We start from the raw sequence: 14372 nt of genomic DNA, 5'->3' as shown, positions 1-14372 counted from the left end.
TGGCAGCCTATTCAAATCCTCCAGTCAATTTTCTTTTCACAATATTTACTTTTTGGGAATTAATTTAGCAGGTAACACAGACACAGATCTTTTGTGGCACTCTCTCTTTCTTTTTAAAATTCTGGTCTCAGATATTCAAAAGGCCATGGTCTCTAGGTTATGTATCTTTGTGCTCATTTTTCTTCCTTCATAATGAAGGATCCCCCTCCTGTCTTCTAATTTCCACCAGCAAAATTTCTGTTGGCTTTGCATCAGATGTTATGCAAACAAATGAAACATTTTATTATTCTCTAGCTACACTGTGATAAGTTTAGACATGGACAGGAATGTTTCAAGATGGAAATGGCTACAAAGTACTTTGGTCTGGAAATATGGAAATACTTTTAGCGTATGGCTATGACTTCTTTGTGGCTAAAGAAAGTGTATCAGAGGGTAAAATATTACAATGTATTATCAGATTTATGACACACAGATCTGGAAATCCCTCTGATTTTATAGTACTAATTGATTTAGAGGTTTGGTGCTAGAAGAAACCTTGGAGGCTATCCTTCCATTTTAGAGAAAAATGAGGACCAGAGAAATTAATGACTTGCCGATGGCCACAAAACTAAGCATGTCTGCAGTAGGGTTTGAATCCTAATCTCTGGTGCAGGATTATGTCCACTTAAGTCATGCCCTTCATCTACTGTCCTGAGAGCTACAGACCAAACATAACATACCCTTGAACAGCTGTCCTGCCTTTACAAAGACCCACTGGCCTTGCCCTTGCCCTGAATAAAAAATAAAAGGATTTTCTTCACTCAGTCAACAAACATTCTTTCAAAAACTTGTAGTTCTTTACCCCTCTTGTCACCCACTTCAACTACCTTTCCTTTAGACTCAGTAAGCAGATCTGTTGTGGACTTATTCCAGATTCCTACTGAATAAAGGAGAAAACTGGTAGTAAACGAAGCCTGGCTCTCTTAGTGCTTTGCCTCCATATTAACAAACAAGGAAATGATTAATCATGTAATTAAGATACAAAACTATTGCTCTGTTTGCTTAAGATAATTTTACTCACCTAAAACAAAAAAGACCCCTAGTTAAAATTAAGACGGAAAAGATTTTACAGAAGAAAGATTCATCTGAAATACTTTGGTAAATTACATATTTATTTATTTTTTCTCCTTAGCTTTATTGTTGAGCACAAAGCGATTTGTAGTAGTTATTGTGAAAGATATTTTGTAACATTGCCATTGAAATGCACTTTGCTTCCTTCAGACATTCCAGCAGCTAGTAGTCCCCGGGTTTCATCTGCAGATCATCAATTCTCACCCACCCAAAGGAACACAAAAACAAAAAATTATAAAGATAAAAAATATGTACAAAATCAGTTACAACCAAAATAATAAATGTTTACAGGAGGATAAGAGTGAAAAGACTGAAATGTAATATTAAATACCAGTCAACTGGTTGAAATAATTATGGTAGCTAGACAGATTTCATGAATGTTATGATTATAAATAGTCTAAAAATGGCCAAAGATTTGCAGAACCAGAGCTGTTGTGCCATGCTAAGACTAATAAAATGCTGACTTTGTCTTATGGGAATTCAAGACATTTTCTCATTTAACAACTACTATTAGGGTTCATCTAGGGAACTTATAGCTTAAGTGCTTGGAAATATGGAAAGAAAAATTGATAGTTTAGTAGTGTTGAAAAGCAGGTGACAGGAAATCATTCCTATTACAAGAAGAGACATCTCTAAGTTACAGGGCAAAAGAAACACCTATATCTGTCGATAAATATTCTAGCACTGAAGAATCATGGCTTTCTTAGAACACATCTCTTAGGTGGGCCTCACATACCAAAAATATGATTGACATGGCAGATCTTTCCAAATAATACAGAGATATATGGAACTCAGTTGGTATAAATCACTAAGGGGGTCTAGACATGGATAGGAAATCTATTAACTAATTAGTGTTTTTAATTTCATTAATTTCCAAAAAGTCCCATAGGAACTGGTTGTAATGTGAAATCAGAAAGGGATATAGTAATAATACTGGTCCCTTTTAGACATGCCATGGATACAGAGGACACTAAAGGACTTTGAGAGGTTTAACGGACGCCACTGCCTTCAGGCAGACCTAAGCCATGTGATTAAGGAATTACAGATCAACTCATAGGGCTTAGAAAGGAGAAGCCTATCCCTGATATCTTTGGCAAATTAAAAGTTCTGTTTATGTAGAGGAGTAGTCCTCCTCCTCCTCCTCCTTCATCATCATCATCATCATCATCATCATCATCATAAGGAGTGTGACTTCAGCTCCCCTTAACCCAGTTTCATTACTTGCATGTGTAAGTGAGATTTCATCTGGACAGTTGTGACAATTATATGTGTTGTGAAAACACTCCTCAGAGGTTAAATAACCCTTCTACTTCCCTGCAGGGATTCGAAGAAAGTATATAATTCTAGCATCTAGCAAGAAATCTGCAACTTGCTTTATGCTATTGGTCTTCCCAACTTAAACTAGTATCCTCAATACCAATGAAGCTCTTTGTTCCAAAAAGGATGGCTCAAAGAGACTGTGGCTAAGAAACCCCAGTCATCCAAATTGTCATTTGATTGGGGGAAGTTATTATAAGAAATTGGAAACAATGGAATTTAGAAGAGATTTCGAACTAGGTTTCTAAATAACTTAATAAAACCCAATGCATGTGCATTGAAGACCCTGACCTTCATCTGTTCTAAGGTGCCATAAAGTCATGTTTCTGCTAGACAACAAAGAGACAAGCTCGGTCTATGGGAATGGAATGGCCATTCACATTCTACTACATACGTCTCTATCTGCATTGTAACCAGTTTCCTAGGAATGCATATAAGACCCAGAAAACTGGGAGGCTGCAATGGCCTTTGTCTATACCTGCAAAATGGCTCTATTTCTTACTTATGTGCAAGAGCATAGACTAAATGCCCTGAGAGCTGTCTGAGTGTTCTTGGGCATACTCGCCAACCCTGAGATGCCCAAGAATCAGAAATCTACTAAAAGGCATATCTACTCTTTCCAATGTGGTTCTTCCAATTTCTTCCCATTTTAAAAATGGGCCACAGCCCTCGCAGCTCCAAACTTGCTGGTCTTCAAAGCCAGCCAGACCTTCTCTCCTTCTCTTCAGACTCTTTAAGTGGATGAGTTTCTCCCAAACTACACAGGTCCTTCCCTGCACTTCAAAGGCTCATAGAAGTGCCTCCAAACTTTGCCTATCCTGGAGCCCGCCTACCTATGGTAGTGGGAAGCCCAAGTCCACCTATGACTGGTCTTCTGGGCAGCAGTGACCACTCCTGGGGTGGTCCCTTCTGCTGGGTTAGCTCACCTGCCAAGCTCTGGATACTGAACACAAGTAGATGAGCCTGCATGTGACACAACACCTGTCATGGGAACCCAAGGCATCATCTGTTCTTCAGAAGCCTAGCTGAGAAACATTCATGACTTGTGAACTCCTCTATGCAGCTGCTGCTGTTGGCTTGGAAGTGCCCTTCAGGCAAACTGCTGGGAATGGGGCCAGATTCCGGGGAGCTGTTTTGAGTTCTGGGATTGGGCTTTCTGCTTGAACACCATTGCTTTGGGACAGGAGGCAGTAGCTTATGAGGTTGATCCAAGAGAGCTTGACGAGATGTATCTGAAAGAGGAAATGTACGGCGCTCCCAGGGTTGGATTATCTATGAAACAGGAAGGTAAAGAACATTAAAAAAGAGATATGAAGAATGAGTAATGAAAGGAATCTATAAGGCTATAAAAAAGACCAAAAACAATCAGTAGATTTAAGCACACAAAATAATCAGAGGAGAAAAGATTTGAAATCAAATGAAGAAAGGAAAAGGGCTTTCAACATCTTTACCTTGAAATCTTTCTATTGTCAGAAGACTTTTAAAGCTATTATAATTTAACTTTAGTAGCAGATGCAAACAATATCTTTTGGTTACTTATCTTGATGGATACATAAAATTTAGGTAGATCAGAGATTTTAGCCCATTCTAGGTAACTGTGTAAAATGTAATATGCAAAATGAAAGGATGATTACAATATAAAATCAACAACAAATTAATTATCTACTAAATATGCAAAGCACTATATTAAGTAGAGCATCAAAATGAAAATAACCAAGCCCCTGCTTTCAAAGAGCTCACATTCTACATTATAGAAATTAAAACTTCTAGCCATCTAGAGGCAATATATACTATAAATAGCTAAAGCTTTGTCATCTTTTAAACTCTCCAAAGCTCATTCCTAAAACCTTTTAAATTTGATTTTGGGGAAGGTAAAATGGGGATCAAGGCAAGCTTAGATTAGAGGATTCTAAACATATTTGTACTGCAGTATTTGCAAAGATAGAGCACTGCATTTCTAAAAGCAACAACAAATACTTTCTTCACTAGGGAATGACCACAAGATGTAGATACTAGAGGTAATTATTTTTTCTATCTGAATTTCCTATTTGAAATATTAAAACTTCAGAAAAAGCAATAATAATTCTCACCTGTGCTGCATCATCACCAACATCAGTGGTAGTAGAACAGGTGTCTTCACTACAAGAGGATGGCACTGGAGTTCTGTCCTTGATGGAAAGAGACTGCAACAAGCTGCAAGGTTCAGGGCTAGAGGTTCCAGTGGAAGAATGGGCCAGATCATTAAAATTATGATATGCTGTATCTGGAGATACTGGCTGGGATATTGTTAGGCTTGTAGCAGGGACAGGCTGAGTTGCTCGGCCTTCACCTTTATTGGATGATCTGCTAAAAATTATAATGTAAGAATCACCATCAGGTTATTCATTACAAAGTCCCATGATTAATTGCTCAGGCAACTTTTTACCTTTATTATCAATATAAGGGGAAAAAAATAACCACCAAAAACAAACTTTCCCTCACAAAATGAAAATCCAGTTGGACCTAGATTCATGGATTATTTAACCTAGAAGATAATTTATAACTTCCATGACATTAAAGTCAAACACCTAATTGTTTTTCTTGTGTTCTTTTTATTTATATGGTATATATTAGATCCCTTTGAGCTGGGTTTTCTTCCTCAGGCATACTGGAAAAGTTGGGAACCTCATAACAGCTTAATTTCAAATGATATAGAAACTGAAGATCAGAGAAATTAAGTGGCAATTACAAACTATTAGAACTAATTAGTGATACAATCAGAATTAGAGAACCCAGGTCTGCTGACCCCTAGGGTTTCATTTTTTCCCCATTACCTATTTCCTCGACGATGGGAAATAGCTGCTGCTGTCCAGGAATCCCAGCGTGCCCTCTCAAGCTCCTCATACTTGGTATGACGGTTCCGATAAGCATCATCAGATGTATCTTCTAACTAAGATAAAGAAAAAACAATAATTAGATCCAGTTATATTGATGACACACACAAGATTAAAATTCTCTACCTCATAAAGCAGACACATAATCTTACATGCTCTTAATGAGCACAGTCCTACCAAACACAGTATATATTAAAACATCTGCTGACATGTCAGTGACAGTTCCAAGAAAAGCAGACACCTAATAAGGGTCCTACAAGCCCATAAGTACTGAACAATCGCCATTTAAAATATATACCAGCAAAAAAAAAATACAGAAAGAAAAGTAAACATCTCAAAACAGTAGTGAGTGGATGAAGACTACTTCTCACATAGATCTCTAATTTATGAGCAATCATACTAGTACAGAAGATGTCATGATATGGTCCTATTGAACATTATAATGTACTCAAAGTTATATCCTAATATCTAAACGTGTTGAAGAAATGACCCTGAATTTTTGAAAGCTCTATAACTACAGTTTAAGCCTTGGGATTGTTTTCTTGAGCTGGAAAAGCTTTGAGAAGGGCTCTGAAACCTGATTGTTGGCTGATTCTAAGCCAATAGAAACTAAATTCAGAAACATTCATCCAACATTTTTGGCTACAGTCATGATTTTTTCTTCAACAGAAACTTCAGTTACATAAAGGTTGTGCTATTTGTTAATGGGGGGAGTATTACACCAATGAACTTGTAGATCTTTAAAATTACTGATTGATTTTGACATTTCCTGACATTTTCATTTCTCCACTCAATGAGATTATGTGGGCTGAGGAAGGAAGGAATTCTTGGGACAGGGGTACAAAGATTTGATCATTAGCATGATAAACTACACTGCCACTTTAAAGTCTCTCTATGAGTTTTCTCTGATTTACTTTGGGTAGCTTACAAATAAAATCCCATATAAAGCTCCCAGTTCAGAAGGTTCTTATTTTAAACAGTTTATATACACATACATTCATTCAGGATTTTATAAAGGTTTTATAAAGATTAAGATCAGGTACTCTTATACTGCAAGATCAACAAAATAGTTCTCTCTGACACTGTAAAGAGCACAAGTTTACTTATTCTTAGAGAGTCAAGAAAAATGAAAGTAAACAATATATTTAAAGGACTACCACAAAAACATAACTCTGGTAATGCCTTTCTTATTTGCCAACTAGGATTCACTTACATGAGCACTCAAGTTAGTATCAATGTGCTAAGAAATTTCCATTGGCATCCATTCTAATTAGAAAGAGCAAGAAAAACCCTCCATTTTACCAATGCTGAATGAAAAATATTTTGTTATTCTTACCTCTGAATCTATCTGATTTAATGTCTCTTCTTCTTTTGATTCAACCAAACGCCAGCTAAAGAAAAGAAATGAGAAGTCTTAACAAGTCAGGGTCCTCTCACCACTATTCATCTTTTTCTCTTTCCTCTTTGGACTGAGATAATATAACCTATCCCTTCACTGAGATAATAAGAAGCCTACGTGAGGAATCACTTTCAGCTCACTGAATCACCACTTAAACCATCCACCAAATTCATTAGGGTTATAGAGTTTTCATGGACCCTTAGCCTGCCCAAGCCAACCCAAAACAAACTTGCCAGTTGCCAACTAAATTCAATTCAGATAATATTAGATTATCCTATAGGGTAACACATTTATCTAAAAAAATACTTATGTCAGTTATATCCATCACCACAAGGTCAAACTCTGGGAATTGATTACAGATCAAATTATGTTTTCCAGTCAGTGCTTCAATGATAAGATAATACAATGATTTTTATTGCCTTTATGATTAAGAACAAGAATGTCATATTCAATGAAAGATAAACAGTCTTTTTAAGTAAAATATACTAATCATTTCTTAATTGCCAATAAATGCTTAGAAAACAAGCAGCAAAAGGAACAAAGTACTGAGTCGGGGAAGAGAACAAAACAGAAAAAAAACCCAAGGTGATGAAAATAAATAGCCTAAGAAAGTAGTGATAAAATGAAGAAAACCAAGATAATGACAGCCTATAAGCAGACAATAACATATTCTCTGGTGAGTATACTATTCTAGGTCAAGTAGAAATACTTTTACTTAAAAGAGTGGGTTTGTCATTCCCAAGATGAAGAAAGGCTTCCAATGACTTAATCCCATTATTCCATACCTAATCTGGCAATTTCTAAATTCCTAATGAAAGATCATGATACTATTTTCAGAAATGGCACTTTCTTTGCCATGATAAGCATATAGTTTCTAAATTGCAAACCATTATACCTTGGAGTCAGGATCTCTTTGTACTGCAATTTCTCAACTCGAGCAGCTGTTGCCATGGACATAGGAATCACAATGTTATCGATATCATAGGAGTTTTCTGATCGCTTCTTCTTTGAGGTTTGCTTCAATATGAGTCCCATGTAGCAGAAATGTAAAAGTTATTATCGTGATATTAGCATCAATTAAACAAATGAGAACTGTGTTAGCATGTTTACCTATCATCCATGATTTCATTTGGTAGGTGTTTCAATTCATAATTGACAAATTCTAAGAGAACCATTGGAAAGAAGTCTGTGAGTAAACATAGGCTGGTTTAGCACTTTCTTGAATTAAACTTCAAGTGGAACTATCTAATAGCCTAGGAGTCCATGAATCAATCTCTGTAGCACTAAAGAGAATCTAGTCACTTCTACTAGTCTCTAGATTGGTTGAAAAGCCTGGCTGTATAATAACTTATAGATACCTCTTTCTATGCTTAAATGAACGATAAGGCCAAAAAACTTACTGGAGTTAACTAATTACAAGATGCCTTATAATCTAACATTCAACCAATATGCCCAGATTAAGATAGATTTTGAAAACCTGTATTTACTAGGTAATTCCAGTGACATTATAAAGGCTCAGTTATATGTTTTTAGGACATCTTTACATATTTCCACATATTTTTTAAAATTTAATTTTTGTTTTTGGATCATGCTATTTCTCTAACCCTTTCGGCTGAGTCTCTTCTGCCTTCCACACAGCATTTAAATGCTTCCTTGTATAAAAAAACAAACTCTTCAGCCAAAAAAATCGACTTCATCTGACAGTATATATAACATTCTTTTCCAACAGTGCTGTACATGCTGCTAAGAGTTTCATGCTTTTTTTTCTAGGATCAAGACTGATCATTACACTTTCTTAGAATTCCGTTTTCTTTCCTTTTTTCCTTTTGAATGATTGCAGTCATTTTGTTCTCTTGATTTTGCAGTAGTCCATAAAAGTCTCTATTTTTTCTGCATTTCTCAGATTTACTTATTACTCTGGAATAATGTTCCATTACATTCATAATAGACAAAGGAAGGAGCTATAGTTAACACACTCCATGAGTCAGGATTTGAAATGATCCTGACAGATTAGAATAAAGAGCTGAATCTATTAAGACTAAATTTAATAAGGATACATATGAAGTTTTATAGGTGGATTAAAAAAAAAGGGATTTTGCACAGATAAGATGGGGGAGGCGTGATTAGACAACAATTTGTTTCAAAAAGATATGGGGATTTTGGTGGACAGCTAAAAGAAACTAATATAATCTTGGACTAGATTAGGAAAAAAATGCAGCTCCTAGAAATAAGGTAGTGTACACTGCCATGAATAGACATGGCCGTGTTCAATTCTGGCTACCACAGGTCAGCAAGGACACTGATATGCTAGAGAATGTCAAGGAGGGCAGTTCTATATGAGGATCAGATGAAGGAAACAGAAATAATTAGCCTGGACAAGAGAACTGAGGAGAGCCACGATAACTGTGCTCAAGTATTTAAAGGGCTGCCATGTGGCAGAGGGATTAGATTATGGTGTTTGCACGAGGTGGCAAAATCAGGAGCAATGTATAGGATTTGCAGAGAAGCAAATTTAGTTTGAATGACAGGAAAAAATTCCTACCAATTAAAGCTATCCATAAGTGGAATAGGCTGCCTCAGGAGGCAGTGGATTTCCCCTTCACTGGAGGTCTTCAAACAGAGGTTGAATGAACTGTTATTTCCTATGTTGTTAGGCATATTCTTTTTTACGTACAGGTTTGGACTAGATAGCTTTTTAGGTCCCTTTCAATTCTGAAATGCTTTGATATACTTCAATCAAATTAGGCGATTTCTCCCCCCCAAAAATACTTTGTTTCCAGTGTTATGCTATTGTAAAAGTTATGCTATTAATATTGTGGTAGATGTCAGGCATCCTTGGGGTAAAGTCCCAATATCAAGAGTTACGAGGTATAAATAGCTCAATAACATTTCTTGCATAATTCCAAACTGCTTTTCAAAATAATTTGATCAAGTTACAACTCAACACAAGAGTGAAAACCTTCACAAAGGTCCTCAAACATTGACTATTTTTGGTTTTTTGTCATCTTGCTGAAGCCTCAGCATTATTTTATTTTTTATTTCTCTTATTGTAGCATTTTTTAAAATGTAGTTACTAATAATTTGTAATGCTTCTTATTTACTGAGGATGTAGATATAAGGCAGCATGGCATAATGGAGTGTGGGATTTGAAGTTAGTTCAGATAAGCAATGAGATACTACCTTTCACATTTACTAGCTGCTTGGACATAGACAAATCAATTAACTTCTCTGAGGGTTAGCTCATCTATGAGGGTTGTTACAAGGATCAAAATGATCATATAAAGTAATATACATTAATTATTATTTAAGATATCAAGCCAGAATAGATAATCATCGATATCATATTAATTCCAAAGAGACAAAGCATAGATGGACCTGCAGTTTGTTGTGGGTTGTATATATTCCAATTTTGCTACAAATGAAAATTTTCCATGATTTGCAAGGAGGAATACAGCAGGAAGAAAAAACACATCTCCATTCTCACCACCACAGTATAGCTTTCATCACAAGAGAGAAATCAAATGGAAATGCAAGAAATAGTAGCCATAGATTCTTAAATGTACCTCTTAAATGAGGCACATACTTACTAAAATGGAGATTCAAACTCCTGTTTCCTTGTAGGGAAAAGAAGTAACATGGCAGAGTGGATGATAGGATGGCTTTGCAGTCAGGAAGTACTATCCCTGACACATACTGGCCATGTGACCATGAACAAGCCCCTGCTTTCTCAGAGTCCTAGGCAACTCTTTATGGCTAGAAGTTATAGAAAAGACACTGTACTGAGTATCACAGGAATTCTCCACAATGATGAAATCACATGGCAAAAAACATGGGCTTAGAACTACTTAACAACTTATGAATTAATATTAATGCAGCAATGACTTTTATATGATATACTGTGACTATATCAATGTCCCCAGAAACCTTGTGACCCTTTCTTTTTTGTGATCTCAAATTGCAACTAGTTGACTGTCATTTTAATTTTAACAATGACTCACCAAGGCAGAACTGGTTGAGGGCTGGCTGGCTGATGGTACTGCAGAACTATCAACAATATAAGGTGATAGACTGTGCTCCAAAGAACTGGATTTCAGTGCCTGGGGGCTGGAAGCAAACATGCTAGGGCTGGATGCTGATCCTTTAAGATGTTTTCCTTCCTTAAGAGGTGAATCTGTATGAAATTATAGAGAAAACCTATGAATTCCAGAAGTATTTATTAACTTTTTATATTTTTTTTATTCTTTCCTTTGGGAGGGGAGGCGGGGGAAGAGGCAATTGGGGTTAAGTGACTTGTCCAAGGTCACACAATTAGGAAATATTAAGTGTCTGAGGCTGCATTTGAACTCAGGTCCTCATGACTCCATGGCCAGTGCTCTATCCACTGCGTAGTCAACTTATTTTTCAATAAACAGAAATGCAGGACAGTTTCATATGAGAATCAGATGAAAAAAAAAAAAATGGAAATGATTAGCCTGGACAAGAGAACTGGGGAGCTATGATAACTGTGCTCAAGAATTGAAGAGTTGATATGTGGCAGAGGGATTAGAATCTGCTGTTTGGCATTAGAGGGCAAAATCAAGAATGTATAGGAGCTGTGGAGAAACAAAATTTAATCTAAATGACAGGAAAAAGTTCCTGCCAATTAAAGCTATCCATGGTAGGATAGGCTGCCTAGGAGGCAGTAGATTTCCCCTTCATTGGATGTCTTCACACAGAGATTGGATGAACTTGATATTCATGTTGGAAATTTCTAATATGTAGATTTTAATACAAAACTGTAGTTTGGGAGAAAGAATGGAGTTGGGGATATAGACCCAGGAATGAGCTATATAAAGATTATGAGTTAAACATGTGAATAGATGAGGTAGAAGAGGGGTGGGGAGTTTAAGAAGGCAGAACTCTAGCATATCAAAGGTGAATGATGATCAAGCAAAAAGAGATTTTGAGGAGGAACAGTAAAAGAGTAGAACAAGGAGAGAACAGTGTCACAAAGATCAAGGGATCCAACATTTTGAAAAGCAGCAAAGATCAACCAAAATGAGGAAAGAAAGACAATTGTATCTAGCAATTAAACTAATATTTGGGGGCATAGGAGATCCATCTCCAACTATATTACAAAACAGTTATCAAAACAATTTGGTATTAGTTTAAAAAAAAGAGTTAAATAGTTAAATGCATAACGTACAGAAAGAAATTAATTTAGTAGCTTAATATTTGATAAATCCAAAGACCTCAGGCACTGTGTGGGTAAGGATTCACTATTTAACAAAGCCTGTTGGGAAACTATATAGTAATCCCAAAAAGATCAAAGAGGAAAGATATAAAAGGCAAAACTATTTATAATTGTTCACTGTGTGGTGGTTATTATTTTTCCTTCATTTCCAAGGAGGACCAGGACACCAAAAAGAGCACCTCATGACCTGCAAGTGAATTGAATATAAGCAGCTGGTTTCAGTGATCAGATATGATATTCATTTGAGCAGAGCTCCTGTGATACTAGTGTGACCCCCAATATAGATAGAGGAAGAGGAGGGACGGGGAGGGAGAGAAAGGAAGCAAGGAGCTGTATGTGCAGCAGCTAACTACTACACACAAGCTATTTGTCCTTTGAGGAAGACTTTATGACTTGCAAGTGAATTGGATTTTTTTTCAGGGAGGGCTGTGCCTTCTTCTCTGGAATCATCTGAGTCCAGAAGCAAGATACTGATTAGTATTACTAAAGATGGCCCCAGATGTGGTGGAAGACTTTGTTACATCCAAGATCCTTCCCAAGGTTTCAGTTTGTTTGAGGCAAAGCCCACTCAGTGGTTAAGACTAGATAAAAATTAGGTAAAGAATGGCCTTTCCTAGTTAAAAAAATTTTTTTACACACACAAACCTTAATCTGGAAACTAGGGGTTGGCTAACAAATGATCACTTAGGATTATAATGAAAATAAATGACTCAGAGAAACCTGGGAAAATTTCCATGAAATGTTGCAAAAGGAAATGAACAGAACTGGGAAAATAATTTGTATTACAACACCAATATTGTAATAAAAGAGCAATTCTGAAAGACAACTCCAATCATTTAGCCAGTAAGATAGAAGACAAGATATTTCTTCTAACTGAGAAGTTACAATTGTCACTGTTAGTCAAGGAAACAAACACATGGTATACAAGCTTTAGGAATTAACAGTAGAAAACATTAAATCCTTTATGAACTAAGCATCTTTCCTCTCCCATTAGTTTTTATATTATTCAATATAGACAAATTGATCCTTGGGCTCATACGCTGAGAACTGCTCAGGAATATTTCTCTTGCTGACAAGTTTCTATGAACACACTTCATAACTGTCCTTATACCACGGGTGGGTTGCAACAAGTGAAGATCTAACTTTCTCCAGTCATGAGAATAATACATTGCCTATGGTGATCTCTAGCTTAAGGAAGTCCAAGAACTTGCCAGGAATGTCCTTGTTGCCCCTTCCAAACCTACAAAAAGGAGCAGATACTGACTCAGACTTTCCAGAGAAACAAAGAATGGAGGGAAAAGGGGTAGGAGGCCACCTGGATTGAAGGAAAAGATATTTGATTCCACCTGTTAACACATAAATTTCCTAAAGTAGAAGACTGGCATAGCTTCAAAATTCAGTCTTAGATGGTAAAATTGAACATTGAGAGGGGAAGAGGTAGAAAGTGAGCAACAGAGAAACATAGGGGAAAAAAGACTAAACTCACCACAGATCTCAGAAGAAAGAAAACTCAGTTAAAAAAAAAATCAATCATATGAGTTAAAAAGCAGGCCAAATTAACAGGGGAAATACTAAAATTCAAAGACAAGTATTGATATATAAAAAGTTGTTCATTTCACTAAATAAGAGTTATAAGACAAAGGAAACTAAATCAATGTCTCATAAACTCCAGAATGCTATAGATTCCTGAGAGAATGTGGAACTACAGCAAGATATTCCAGAATGGTTCATCATGAAGGAAGAAGTTAGATAGGAACAAGTAGCAGAACTTGTGGCATGGATGTTAGCAATAATTAGAAGAATAGAAAAATTTTAATTCATAATGGTGAGGTTCTTCAAAGAAGAAAAAGAGATTAAAAGATTGGAATACAAATATATTGCAATGAAGGACCACCTGAAAGAAGTAAAAAAATATATATATATATACATATATATATATTTTTTTTTTTTTGGGGGGGGGGAAATGGCTAATGGAGGTTTTTTTTTGTCTGACTCTACATATCTATAATGGGTATTGTGCTTCTTGCTTTCTCAGTGGAGGGAAGGGGAAGCATGAAGACAAAGTTTGGAATTAAAAATAAAAATGATTTGAAATTTTTTTTAAAAGGATGCATGATTTCTATATATAAGTGGCACAGTGAATAGATTGCTGATCCTGTAATAAAATAGATGTGAGTTCAAATCCAGCTTCAGACACTTACTAGCACTGTGACCCTGGGCAAGGTATTTGTTCGTCTCAGTTTCCTCCTCAACTATAAAAGGACAAATATACAATAACAGCATCTACTTCCCAATTCTGTTGTGAAGCCTAAATGAAATAGTAGTTGTAAAAAACTTAGCAGAATGCCTGGCATATAGCAGGTACTATATAAATGCTTATTCTCTTCCCTCTTTCTTTCCCTGACAAGCAAAACAATGATTACGGAGACAAAATGTGTAG

The 14372-nt window shown here is 36.1% G+C and overlaps 1 protein-coding gene across 6 annotated transcripts in view; it reads right to left on the bottom strand.

The window, feature by feature from the left end:
• Positions 1-1138: 1138 nt before the first annotated feature.
• Positions 1139-14372, bottom strand: part of LOC141551433 (KAT8 regulatory NSL complex subunit 1-like) — a 126278-nt gene continuing 113044 nt past the window's right edge. For 4 of the 6 annotated variants that reach the window (XM_074283087.1, XM_074283083.1, XM_074283088.1 and 1 more), the window contains 6 exons: positions 10698-10870; positions 7595-7716; positions 6637-6691; positions 5241-5356; positions 4518-4773; positions 1139-3699 (listed from right to left, as the gene is read on the bottom strand). In XM_074283087.1, coding sequence (XP_074139188.1) covers positions 3430-3699; positions 4518-4773; positions 5241-5356; positions 6637-6691; positions 7595-7716; positions 10698-10870 — 992 coding nt within the window. In that variant the 3' untranslated portion in view covers positions 1139-3429. The remainder of the gene's footprint in view (positions 3700-4517; positions 4774-5240; positions 5357-6636; positions 6692-7594; positions 7717-10697; positions 10871-14372) is intronic. The other 2 variants (XM_074283084.1, XM_074283086.1) reach the window with 2 other exon arrangements.

This window comes from Sminthopsis crassicaudata, chromosome 1 (assembly GCF_048593235.1).
Source record: "Sminthopsis crassicaudata isolate SCR6 chromosome 1, ASM4859323v1, whole genome shotgun sequence".
NCBI classification, from domain to species: Eukaryota; Metazoa; Chordata; class Mammalia; order Dasyuromorphia; family Dasyuridae; genus Sminthopsis; species Sminthopsis crassicaudata.
This window is presented reverse-complemented; position numbering and strand designations above follow the sequence as displayed.